Here is a 13,146-nt window from a genome sequence, read left to right as displayed (position 1 = left end):
TCACTTCTGTCTCGGTTCCATTGGATAGGGTGAGTTCTGCAGACAGTGTCACCTAGCTGTTGTGTATGGGGACTGTGTGCGCAGCCTCCAGCAGGGTGGGGAACCCACCTTCTCAGCCAGGAGACCCTCCAGTGGTAAACCCTCGCCTTGGGCACCCAGGCCCCTCAGCCTGCCCTACCTGAGGACTAAAGCAGCAAGATGGGTCAGTTACAGACCCAAACTCTGGTTCAGTCCTGCCCCTGCCTTGGCTTCACTGCCCTCTAAGCCCAGCTCTTGAGAGAATACAAGACTGCGGCCCATCCACCCACCCACCCCCACCTCCCAGAGGACAGTCCCTGGCATATGTCCTCCATCGTGAGGTGCTGGTGCCCCACCACCCACCAGAGTGCCTGTCTGGTCTTCCCTGACCCCAGAGGAGAATGGGCTCTGGGCCCTTTTGTGGCATCCCTAAAAGGAGATGCTGAGCCAGAGATGAGAGCCTCAAAACTCTCCCACGCCATGCTGACCCTTAGGGGTCATGCCTACTACTCCCACCCTCACCATGGCCCAGTAAAAACAACTAGAGACACCCCCCCACCCCCAGATTTCTTTCAGCTCATTTCTTTAATAAGGAGACGCAGCTCATTACAAAATAACAATTTGACGAGATCAGACAAGAACAACAGAGTCCACATAAGGGGGTAGAGAGCATTGCCAAGCAGAGCCGGGAAAGGGACTACACACGTGTCTTTCCTATGAAGACAGAGAGGGCTCCTGGTGGTGCTGATGCATTCCAGGGGTGACCTTAGGCAGGCTAGGCTTCTGCTCCAGCCCTGGTTTTGAAAGTATCTGGCCCCAAGATTTTCAGAAAGCAGCAAATCAAATCTTTGATGAGCAGGAATCAGGGCAGAATGGTCAGACTTCTCTGAAGAGGACTCCCCCTAAAGTCCTGATTGCTAAGGCAGGTAGAGAAACCACAATGTCCCCACACACTGCTCCTGCCACCTCACCATCTCTCCTCTACTTTTTCTGGAGAGCAAGAGAGGCCCAAAGAGCGCTGATCCCTGAAATGGTCCCCCTCCACTTTCCCCATTCTTCATGTCCTCAGCACAAAGGTCTCTAGGACTTCTGCTCAAATGTCATGGCTTGTAAATGACAGAGCCCACCCTGCTGTCTCTGGCCTTGTCAAATACACCCTGCCTGATTCACCCAAGTTCTCTCCTGCCTGAAGTCTCCTGGGCTATTTGCATGCATGATTTACATGCATTACTGTTCTGGAGGGGAGAGGGATCCAATGGAGGCCTGGGGTGGGGGGGGACTACAGTTCAACGTGATGACTGAGAACCTTAGAAGGCTCCAGTTCCCTCTGCCCGCCTGTCTACTACTTTACACCTGCTGAGGCTACCCTGGGAGCAAAGTGAGGATCACAGCCAAGCGCATACCTGCTAGGAGTCAACCCACACAACTGCACCTGCCCACCACTCAGGGCTCCCTTGTACTTGGGGTGCTGTCAGACTGCAGGCGAAAGTGGGGGAGAGCTTAACCCATTGTGGTCCCCATGAGATCCTCCTCCAATTGCCATCCAGGGGCTCTGACACTTTAGTGTTGAGTAGGCAAGGCTGGTTCTGTGAACCCCAGGTGGTCACTGTGAACTTGGCCAAATTGAGCTGCTGACTGCTCCTGAAAACCCTTATTGCTTCTTGCAGGGCCCTCAGGAAAACATCCAAAGCTATGGAGTCCACACCCAGGGTGGAGATGGAGTTTAGCTGTCAGACCTAAGCCAAAGAGGCCAGCAGGGGCATCTCCTGAGGCCCCACCAGAAGCCCTGGATGCCATCTGTCTTCATGACACGGTTGAGGGATCAGGAGGGGGTGACAACAGGTGAGCCCTTCACAAGTGTTCTGTGGGGAGCCAGTCATAGGGACATGGGGGCTCCTGGGAGGAGCCTAGGACAGTCTCCAGTAGGAGGCCCCCTTTATGGCTTTTCAATTAATTCAGACAGTGGGAGGAAGGGAACCACACCACATACATACACTGGACACAGAAGCAATGGGACACCAGACACCAGCTGGACCCTACACCATGCCCCAATGGTGGCCCTGCAATCAGGTGTGCAGTAGATGGGTCTTCAAGGCCACAGTATCCTCCAGCATCTTCCCTGGGCAGTGCTGGCCCCAGGGCCAGAAACACACTCCCATCCCAATGGCTCCCACTGCAAGGATTCCCCATGGGAGGATGTAGGGGTGGGGCTAAGAACAAAGACTTTACACAACATAAAATCAAAGGAGCAGCCTCAACCAGTTCTGTAAAATGGGTTGTGGGCTGGGAGATCAAGGGGGCTCTCAGCATTGCCATGCGGCTATTTACAGAAAGTTATAGACATGCATCTTGATGAAACAAGATTCCGTTCATATGTTTATAGATAACTATCTTCTCTTATATATAACTAAACACACATGGAGGGGCAGATGAGGCTCAAATGGCTTCAGAAGATTCTTGTTGTTGCTTCAAAAATAAAGTATATTCATGTATCTTCAAGTCACAGTGTCCCCTTCTCAATATTGCAGCTCAAGAAAAACAGATTAAGTCAAATCCATGACCAATCTCTGGCCCTCTGGGACCAAGAGGGGAGCAGGGAAAAGTGGTCATAGGGTAGGGTTGCCAGACACAATACAGAATGACCACTTAAATTTGAATTTCCTTTAAATCTAACAACAAATCACATTTTAGTATAATATGTCCCAAATATTGCCTAGGACACACTTAAAATTATTTGTTGTTTATTTGAAATTCAAATTTAACTGAGCATTCTCTATTTTTATTTGCCAAATCTGGTAACCGTCACAGGTCTCAAGGATAAGGAACTGGGACTCCTTTCTGCCTGCCACTACTTGTGGCTCTGAGAAAAGGCCCCAACCAGCCTGAGGTGGGAAGCAGGGAGGGTGGAGAAAGGAAGAGGCAGAGTGAGACCCAGGATTCAGAAACCTCAAGAATTATCCTAGAAAATGGAAAGAACAGGAATACTCTCTCTCTCTCTTTTTTTCTCTCTCTCTCTGTTCTTGTCCACTTCCACTGTTTACAAGCAAGTTGGTTTCACCCACAGAAAGGCTGAAGCCTAATCCCTACTGTCTCCTCCTCCAGCCAAAGGGCTCCTCATCATAGCTCATTGTCTAGGACCCACATTCTGGGACTGCACAGCCTTCTCCAGGCCTCAGTTTCTCCTTCCATTCTGAAAAGCACTGGCAGAGTATATTTCCATTCTAGAATGATCATTCAGGGAGGAAATAGTTTCCAGCCTAGCCCTAGCTAGGATTGAGTTTAGATTTTCATGGTCTCAGCCCCTCTATTAAAAAAAAAAGGACCTCTCTACTAAGTATCTTCCTTTCCTGGGAACAGACTGAGATGAAAACTCACAGCTCCAAAAGCATCCAGAACTCCTCATTAGCCACAAACCCTAACTCTATCCTGTGCTGATACCCCAGGGCCCTCACATCCCCAGAAATAAACTTACACAACAGGTTTGGGTCATATCAGCCCTCAGATATAGTCACCTACTGCTTCAGCATGTTCCAGCCTAATGCCTGGACCCAGAGAGATGTTACCTGGTTGGGTGGCTCATCAGGACCAGCAGCACCTGGGCAGGAACTGATTCTGGCACTCACACCAGTGCCACCCTGGTGCTGAGAGTCAGTCTCCAAGCTGCCCACTAGAGAGGACAGAGCAATAAAATCCAGCCTGTCTCTAGATCTAAGGACACCTAAGCCCCAGAGGTGCCTGTCATTCCCTTTCTAACTCTGTCAGGGGAGTAGCAAATGTTGGGCTCTCAAAGGGCTGCATGGGGTTCATGAGCAGAAAAGAATCCCAGGTGGTAGAAAGTGGGTTGGGAAAGGGCAACAGGATAGAGGCAAAGGGGATGGGATGGACAACAGAGTTCCAGGAATGAGATTTGTGGGGAATGGCTGGAAGAGAACAAGTGTGGAGAAGGACCCTGAGAAAGCACCAAAACCCCATAGCTCTGGGGATGAGAGAAGAGTATAGTGACTTCAGATGTCCATACCACAACCCTGGTAACCTACAGCCATTGTTCTACAACTCTCTACCATGATCATAACTCTGGTCCCAAGGATCACAGCCTATAATCCTTATCCAGTCCTACCTCCTCATTATTACACACACACACACACACACACACACACACACACACACACACACACAGAGGCTATAAAATCTGTGACTTCTCATATGCCAACGATCACTCTGAAAAGAGGCAGGCCAAGCCTTTCTTCCCAGTCTGTTTCTGGTAGAAGTGTTCCTTCACTCCCTACTTCAGCCAAAAAATAAAACAAAACCCTCAATAAAATAAAAAGACACTCTTGCACCTTCTTCATGCTGGGTCCTCAAAGCCTGATTCTAGTATCATCCACCTCAGGTGCCTACAAGAACCTGAAGAAGCCTGGATGGGATAAGATAGATGCTACCATTTTGGCTGGCAAAGAGAGTGATTCCCAGGCTTCCGGGAAAGCTGTGAATTTTCTGTGGTAAAGAAATTTAAGGAAGGATTTAAAGATGGAACAGAAAGGCCAAAAGAAGGGAGGCAAGTAGGGTTGGCCTCTGGTCACATGGGGGCTGACTCTCTTGCCCAGGCTGAAGGTTTGGAAGGGGACTCAGTATAAACTTGACTAACATATATATGGCTTTTTAATCAATGCCAGGGACAAAAGGTGAACAGGGAATGGGACATAACAGCATGGGGTAGAAACCCTGACAAGTCCTCCTTCATCACTCATTTGGAATTAATGACCTTCATTTTTGGCATTCTTAGAAGCCTGTCTAATAAATGGCATGTTGGGGCCTCTGCACTGGTCCTCCTGGGCCACTCCAGCTACCCACAACCCACAGGCATGGAAGGCAGAGTGTCCAGGGAACAAGGAATGAGAGTTGGGGGAATCCCATCTATCTCATCCAAGTAACTCTCCACCATCCATCTATCTTCCTCTTCTTACCACCCCCTTCTTACCTGAACCTTAGGGGAACTAAGAACATTTAAGCCTTCCTCTTAAAGTTCTCTGGCTCTGTACAGATAACATGTCTTCAGACAGTGTTGCTCCACTTAAATGAAAAGAGAAACAGAAGCAAAGCATGATGGAGAATAAATGCAAATGAACTGCACTGCCAATATTCTGGAGAGGAAGAAAGCGTCTAGGTTTTCCATGGGATGGGGCAAAGATCCAGGAATTTAATTTTAGTTTTTCTGGGCACTGTTTCTTCATAGTTTGATATTCATTGTTAACAAGAGTGAGATCCTGGGACTCGCAGTTCCTGTTAAAGTCTGACCAATCTAAAGAATAGTCATTTCCAAAAATGTCCCAGAAATCCCACTTCTGGGGAAACCATGATTGACAGGAGGAAGTCTATGATGGCATCAGGAGTTTGGTCCTAGTTCTGGACACATCCAGTCTTCACATCTTGCTGCCTCCCAAAGAGCCACTCACAAGGAATACGAGGGCCTCTGACATCTGACTATGAGTCTGGGTCTTCTCCACAAGCTGACAGATCTTCCACTTAAGACAGTGGGCTTTCTTCAGTTTGGGGTTCCTGAAGCTCCTCCTCTCCCACACAGCTTCAGCTTCACTGTCCATGGCTCATTCAAGGAATGAAGAGATACTCAAAGACACACACACACACACACAGCTACACAACACATACACACACACACACACACACACACATCACTGGCCACCGTGTTGCCTTTGCTGTCAGGAAACAGGGTGTGCCGCCATTTTGTTGGTCCAGAACCCACACAAAAACAGGAAGTGCTGCAACTTTCTGCCAGTAGAGGGCCTCACTCAGGGTGAGGCTTAAGTGAAGCTTTGAAAAACTGAAAGGCAACAAGACAGGGCAGTCAGCAAGGGAAGTTCCAAGGAGATGAACAGAGCCAGGCTTCTCTTTTACCTCTAAGGGGACTCTCCTCACGCAGCCTTCAAAGGGAAGTTGATCTTTAAAAAGAGGAAAAAGGAAGGAAAAACAAAGACACACCACAAACAAATGAAAAAACCTCTAAGGTTGCATAACTGAGGTATTGATAGCTCTGGATCTTGTCAGCGTCCGTGAAGCGCGCGGGTTCCCAGCCGCTACTGCCTACTTGTTCTTGCCCAGAAGTGCGTCCACTTCTTCCTCAGGCTTCAGTGAGTGCCACTGGGCAATGGGCCTGCGAGGATTGGCCAGCATGTCGGACCAGTGCCGCAGCTCTGTGCCTGTGGCATTGCTGCCCACAAAGATCTTGCCGATGGCTTCATTCTTGCCTAGCTTGTCATAGTCCAGCACCGTGACCACCACCTGGACTTTCTGCAAGGAAAACAAAGGAACGGAGTTGGCAGGGAAAGACATGGAGATTCCATGACCAAATTTTTCCCTTCTATCAACCAATAGTCCCAATGACTAGACGCCTCCCAGGTCTTCTTGCTTGCACCTTGAGCTCCAACTAAATCTGAATTTACATGGAGGTGGAGCCTACACCTTTTGGAAGTGACTTGTGTCTCTACCAACAGGCATTTACTGAGCATGTGCAATGCTCTAGGCGTGTGTAAAGCCCTTTGGGGGAGGCATGAAAAGATGGATTTTACCTCTATGGTTAAGGTTAGGATTAGGGTTAGACATAAGGTCAGCAGACATATAGAATCAAAAACTTAAAATGAAAGTGATGAAGGTTATGCTAGAGAGATTAACGCAAGGTCCTGGTAGAGACATGGAGGAAGTGACACTCCTGCTCAGGTTAATCACAAAAGGCTCCACAGAGGAGGTGACATTTGAACTGGGATGTGAAAGCTGACAATTTCTCTAGGAGGAGAAAAGAAGGAAGAGGATGCAGGAACCATTAGCGTGGGTAGGGGCACGGACACAGGAGTGCATTTGGTGACTGAGAAACATCAGCAACTCAGAGTCACTGATGTATAGAGAAGCAACTGAGGCAGGAAATGAAGCCAGTGGGTGGGTGGAGGGTGGAGTCAGCTAAGGAGTTTACATTTTATCCTTTAGGCCAGCAGTCAGAGGTTCCTGCAGACTTTGAAGAGAAATAGCACGGCTATTTTTAGAGAGTGCTGGTATTGAGGAATAGTCACTACAAGAGGAATGGGCTTGAAGGCAGGGAGGAGGCCAGTCGCTAGGGGTTCTGGAGAGGTAGATATTGAGGATGGAAAACAAGGCAGTGGAGATGGGAAGTCAGTCAGGCTGGAGAGGTGTTTAGAGGAGGGGACCAAGAGGGCTAGCTGATCAGGTGGATTTGTTGAGGAGACAGTCCATGCCTTTCTCCCTGACTCCAGACAAATGCAGACTCAACTCTAGGACAAAGCTTTCTCTGGGAAGCCACTATTGAATTGCTCCCTTTCACCCCCACCTGTCCTCTGTCTTCTTCTCCTTGAAGTTGTCATCTCACTGTGCTGTAACACTCTCCACCAGTTCACCAGTCCCCTCCCACTGCCACGGCCTTGAAAGCCAGGACTGTATCTTCTACATACTTGTTTCCCTAGCCCCTCACAAGTGCCAGGCACTTAAGAAATGCTCAGGAAAGTGTGTTGGATAAGTGAGAAAGGAAAAAGGACTAGAGTCTAAGATGCTGCTAGGTTTCTGAGTTGGCCCACTGAGTGGGTAGTATGACAATTAATTGAAAACAGAGAAATTCAGGGCTGGAGTATAGCTTAGTGGGTAGAACACTTGAGTAGTAGGCATGAAGTCTTGGGTTCAATCCCCAGTAGAGGAAAAACAAAAAACAACAGAATTAAAGGTTTGGTTGAAAGGAGAAAGGACAGAGGTCACTGCACTGATGAACTTGAAATGCTTGGGCCAGTACACCTTATGTCTAAAGCTTTCCATTGTGGAGACTCTTGGGCTCACATTATCACTGAGCTGCCCATTGTTCTCTTGAGGAATTCCACCATCCATCACAGACTCCTCCATAGCTGATAGCTCCAACTCAGCACTCTTGCCCCTCAGCCTTCCTGGAGGGGAGGAAAGGGGGAGGGCTAGCTCACTACAAAGGCAGGAGATGGAAACTTCATGAGTGCCCACTGCTATGCAAGCCCTTAGCTGCCTCTGACTTCCAGCCCCCAAAGGTAGGGTCTCTTGTCCTTCTAGGTCCAGCTCCCAATCATACCCAGAAGTGGCGAAAAACAAACCTCATCTCCAACATTTACAGAATTTTCTAGTAGGAAAGAAGGAAGGGAAGGAAGAACAGACAAAGTTGGAGAGGAAAGAGTCAGAGGGGCAGATGGGAGCAGACCTGGGAAGCAGTAGAAATGGGGGCAGGGATGGCCAAAGAAGGACATCAGGAGGATGAGCGAGGCCATTTCCTCCTCAGTCACTCCCAACCTCAGTGGTGTCACTACTACATGTCCATGTGCACAAGTGTTCCTCGAAATCCTTAAGGAAGGATCTGTAGAATCTTTATCAAATTAGTTGCCGTTCATCTCCTCAGAAAAAGGAGACCCTCCAAGAAGGAGGCCATACTGTGGGATCATGGGACCCAGAGCCTTCCCCCACCAAGCGAGGTTGCTCTGAGGTCTTTGGTGAGTGCCCTGCCCTCGACCTCCCCATCCTCATTTGCCTAAGGTCCACAGAGTGTAAACACCTGGATCTGCTCGAAGGGGATCTCAAAGCTGAAGGACTCGTTGAAGTAGGGGTTCAGGGTCTTCTTCTTCACCGTCGTCTTCTTCTTCTTGAGCCTCTTGCCATTTTGCATCAGGTGGATCTTCACGTAGGGGTCTGTGCAGGGAAAGTCCCAACCTCAGAGGGGTTAGGATCCCTTTAGTCTCCACCCACCCTCCCAGTGAGCCCAGGGTCTTTGTGCAGATTGTGTGCAACCAGAACCCAAGCCTTCAGAAAGTTCTGGGGCAAGCTGGGTCCTGGTGGCTCACGCCCGTAATCCTAGCTACTCAGGAGGCAGAGATCAAGAGGATTGTGGTTTGAAGCCAGCCCAGGCAAATAATTTGTGAGACTGTATTTCAAAAATACCCAAAACAAAACAGGACTGCTGGAGTGGCTCAAGTGGTAAAGCTCCTTCCTTGCAAACATGAGGTCCTGAGTTCAATCCCCAGTACTGCTCCTCCCCTCAAAAAAGAAAGCTCTGGGGCATAGGACAGAAAGTCCAATTCCTCAACAGAGGAATTAGCCAGTTCAAAGGTGTCAAAGGTTTTACCTCAAAGACAACTCTGATGAGTTTGTTGGTTGTAGTATCCTGGAACATAGAGATGGGGAAGGTCTGGGACTAAGAAAGGGCTTGTGAGAGAGTATAGGGTCTGACTAGTGATGCCTGTGCTAGGCAGGAGGCAGAGGAGTGCTAAAGCCAGGGCCCAATCCAATCCTCCCAACCTTGCAGATGAGAAACTGAGGCCAAAGAAGAGAAATGACCGGGCCAAGGTTGCACATTAGGTCAGTGACAAAGCCCAAGCCTAGGCAGGGCACAGTGCTGGTTCTCTTAGAAGGCATAGCAGAGGCAGTGGGTTTCAACCACCAGTACCCTGTGCCATGGGCTAGCCCAGTTCACAGTCAGGAAATCTCAACCTCAAGAGTGTCACACACATGGAGTCTCCTTCCAGGGCAGAACCAGCGGAAGCTACAGCTCCTGCAGGAACAGTCCTTGATTTGGGCTAAGCCCTACTCACTTCCTACACTTTCCAGGAGATGGGAAATCCTAAGTCTTTAACTCATTTGAAGGATGAAATTTCTCTGATCCTCTCATCCATGGCCCACAGGGCATGGCCAAAGGGCATCGGGAAGATAACTTTGATTGGGTACAGGGGGGCCTTGGAGAAAGCGGGGACTGGGAAGCCAGAGCTCCCCTGCAAGGGGAGACAGCAGAATTCCAGGGTAGGAAGTGTTCTTTCAGGCTGGGGGTGCATGCTCCAGGGCTCATGACAGTGACTGGCTCGCTGGTGCCACCCACTGGCAGCCAGAAGCTCTGCATTACCTGAAAGGCCACCCACATCCATCTTCTTGAGGTTCTTGGCCTCCAGGATGCAGACCGTGAGCTTTCCAGCAGTGGGCACGTAGCGCAGGGAGGTACAAATGTCACCCAGTTTCTCTGGCTGTCCAGGGGGAGAAGCAGGACTCAGGTCATCTCAGCCATTTTACTCTGTCTACAATGGCTGACCCCATCTTGCTGAGATTAGCACGGCAGTGGTTTCTAGCTGCCTCCTTCAGTCATTAGTCCCCACTAATGAAAAAAGATCCTGCAGCATCTGACCTTGGGATCTCTCCTCCAGTTCATGGCCATAATCTGACGAGTGTACGGGCAGAGGATAGGCTGGGGTGGCAGGCCCTGATGGGTCCAGCCAATGTGGGGCATTTTTGAGCCCTTACTCCAGGCCCGGGTAAAGTGTGAAGCCATGAGAAGTGTGTTCGAAGCCAACCAAGTGTTCATTTCCAAGGATTTTGGGAGGCTGAGCTCCTCAAAAGCCTCTTCCAATGATCACTTCCACCCACTCTTCCCAACAGCCGTTAGGCTTGCAGGCTTGCACTTTAGTCTTCCCTTTTCTTTTGCTATTGTCACTGCAACTCTTTCATGAGACAAAGCAAGGATACTATGTGACCAAGGAGAAACCAAGGCTCCCAGAGAGAGGTGGTTTCCTCAAAGTCCCATAGAAAGTTGGCACTGGGGGCAGGGTAAGGTCTCAGGACTCCTCACTCCAAGACTTCAAGGTCTCTGCCAAAACCACAGCTTCTCAAGGATGGGGCCACCTGGGAGAAACTGACCAGTCACTCATCCTGCTTCTGGTGTGCTGTCCTTTCTCCCAGACACAATGTGCACCCCAAGGTAGAGAAGGGTGTCTAATGCTTTCCTCCTCACCCCTGCATCACCACCTAGGCAACACCAGGGCCTGATAGGGACACAGGACCAAGGCTTGGAAGGAAAGTGGCTAGACTGGGGTCTCTGGTTCATAATAGGTACTCAATAAATATTTGGCGAATTAACAAATGGTAGCAGACAAGCTCCCAGGCTGAAAATCATTTAGAATAAAGGTGAGTTTTCCTGGTGGGTAAACAGAGGCACAGAGTCATGAATCACTGGTCCTGGATAACAGCAAACCTTAGGAGGAACATTAATCATAGTCCTTATTTGTTTAGTTGGTGCCTAAACACCAGACACTGCACCAGGCACCTTACTTAATCCTCATGTGTAAGACAAGTCTAAAGGAGAGAGCCCAGGGACAGAGATTTTAAGCAATGGGCCTGTGGTCAACAGTCAGGGAGCATGGTGCTTGGAATGCTAACCCAGGAGGCCTGATTCCAAAGCCCACCCTTTTCCCATCACACCAGGTGGAGCAAGCCCAGGCAGGCAGAGGCATGAGTTTTCTGCTGGGTCTGTCCTCATCTTTGCTCTCACCTCCTCCTTCTCACCGCCCTGCAGGTCTCTCCACTCCTCAATGGGCTGGCCGAGGTCCACGGTGTTCATGGGCACCTTTACCTCTCCGATGATATCATGTTTGGAGAAGCGGTCAAAGTCATAGATGGCCATCACCAGTGTTTTCCCCCCCAGCTCCTGGTATGGCACCTGCAGGGCACGAGTTGTATCAGAAGGAGCCGGAGTTACCCATATACCTCCAGGGAATGGGGTAGACAGGTCCCTGAGCCTAGGCCTCTAGTTCAGTTAGCCCACAAGGTTTCCAGGCAGACTATACAGACTTGGGGCTCTGGGGGAGCAGAGTGTGAGACAAGAGGGATCCCTGCTTTCCATGGAGATTGGCAGTGACCTTTTATGTAGGCCAAGATTCAGACTACCACTGTCCTAGACTAGGCTGGTCCTAGGGCCCCAGTCATGGCTAAGGACAGGGAAAGGGCTGCAGAACTTGGGGACAGGGAAGGAGCTGGAGTCCTACTTCAGCCATGTCACCTTGAAAGTGAAGGTCTCGTTGAAGGCAGGGTTCAGTGTCTTCCGATGGACTTTGGTCTCATATTTCTTCTTCTTGTCTGGGAGGAGGAAGACTTTGACATAAGGGTCTGAGGTGCCCCCCATGTCCAGGGCAGGGAGCTCAGCGGCCTGCAGGACGCCCACAGTGAGCTGTGGGGACAGAAGTGAGAGACGACCTGAGTCTCCAGTTTGTCTCAACTCCAGATCTAGCCCCAGCCCTCACCAGTCCCTCCCAGAGGAGGTTCCTGGGGAGTGGGCCAGACTGATTCTTGAGAGCCAGACTGGTCTCCATCTCTATTCCAGGAGTTTGCAATGACATTTGGAAAACCTGAAGTTGAGAGGGCAGCTGACTGCCCAAGCCTGGTGGACAGGTTAATAGCAGAGATGACCTTCTGTTAAACGTTCCACAGAGCAGGCTGGTAGCCAGGCCAGGGTCAAAGTCCGGGGATAAATCTGTGTGGTTTCCAACCTGTCCCGCTCCATGGAAAGGAGCATTGCCCAATGTTTCTAGGGTAATTTTATGTCCCCAGGCCCTCTGCCATCACTCTGTCCCCCCATCCCATTGCCACACACCTGGTTGGCCTGGAAATCATAGTCCAGGGAGAATTGCAGTTTTCCCAGGTTCTCCGGCTCTTTCTCCTCTTCTCCTTCACCTTCTCCCTCAGTCAGGCCTGTCTCTGCATCATCGTCATCCTGATGGAGCTGGGAGAGGGGGAATGACGTAAAAGCCTGGCTTAGCACAGGGCAATGGGAAGCCACCCCTCTGTGCCAGACCTTGATTCCATGCTGGGTGTGGGGTGGAGGGGGGGAGTATGGCCTGTGAGGGGCTTCCTCAAAGCCCCTCAGGACCCCCAGACAAATCCCCAGCCTTGTGTTTGGAAGACAGAGCTCTGATTTTGGGGGTGCCTCTCTCCTCCCAGTGGAGCACAATGCTATGAGGACAGGCGCTAGACCACATGCCCTACAGCTTCTTGAGGTGGGAGGACTTGCTTCGCTTGTAAGACCCCTCCCAATACCTTTCCCAGTTCAGTCCCCACCCATCCTGGGCAAGACATACCAGGAGTGCAGTCCAGGCAGACAGGAGGAGGGCAGTACACAGAAGCAGAAAGAGAAGGAAGAAAGAAATGTCAGAGAAAATCCTGTGGCTCAGGCCCCTGAAGTCACAGCCATTTGGTGACTGCAGGCTGGGCTAGATCCAGGTCTTTCTTGGAACCATACACACAAATACACTGTAGGCTCCTTTGGGGCCCACATACAGACAGACA

At 50.1% G+C, this 13,146-nt stretch overlaps 1 protein-coding gene across 5 annotated transcripts in view; it reads right to left on the bottom strand.

Annotated features, from left to right (window-relative positions):
- Window positions 1-584: 584 nt before the first annotated feature.
- The window catches only part of Syt2 (synaptotagmin 2), a 106,183-nt gene continuing 93,621 nt past the window's right edge, over window positions 585-13,146 (bottom strand). For all 5 annotated transcript variants that reach the window (XM_074048631.1, XM_074048629.1, XM_074048630.1 and 2 more), the window contains 6 exons: window positions 12,455-12,574; window positions 11,864-12,031; window positions 11,357-11,524; window positions 9,941-10,058; window positions 8,603-8,736; window positions 585-6,324 (listed from right to left, as the gene is read on the bottom strand). In XM_074048631.1, the coding sequence (XP_073904732.1) occupies window positions 6,118-6,324; window positions 8,603-8,736; window positions 9,941-10,058; window positions 11,357-11,524; window positions 11,864-12,031; window positions 12,455-12,574 (915 nt within the window). In that variant the 3' untranslated portion in view covers window positions 585-6,117. The remainder of the gene's footprint in view (window positions 6,325-8,602; window positions 8,737-9,940; window positions 10,059-11,356; window positions 11,525-11,863; window positions 12,032-12,454; window positions 12,575-13,146) is intronic.

The sequence above is a fragment of the Castor canadensis genome, chromosome 11, assembly GCF_047511655.1.
Source record: "Castor canadensis chromosome 11, mCasCan1.hap1v2, whole genome shotgun sequence".
Taxonomy (NCBI): Eukaryota; Metazoa; Chordata; class Mammalia; order Rodentia; family Castoridae; genus Castor; species Castor canadensis.
This window is presented reverse-complemented; position numbering and strand designations above follow the sequence as displayed.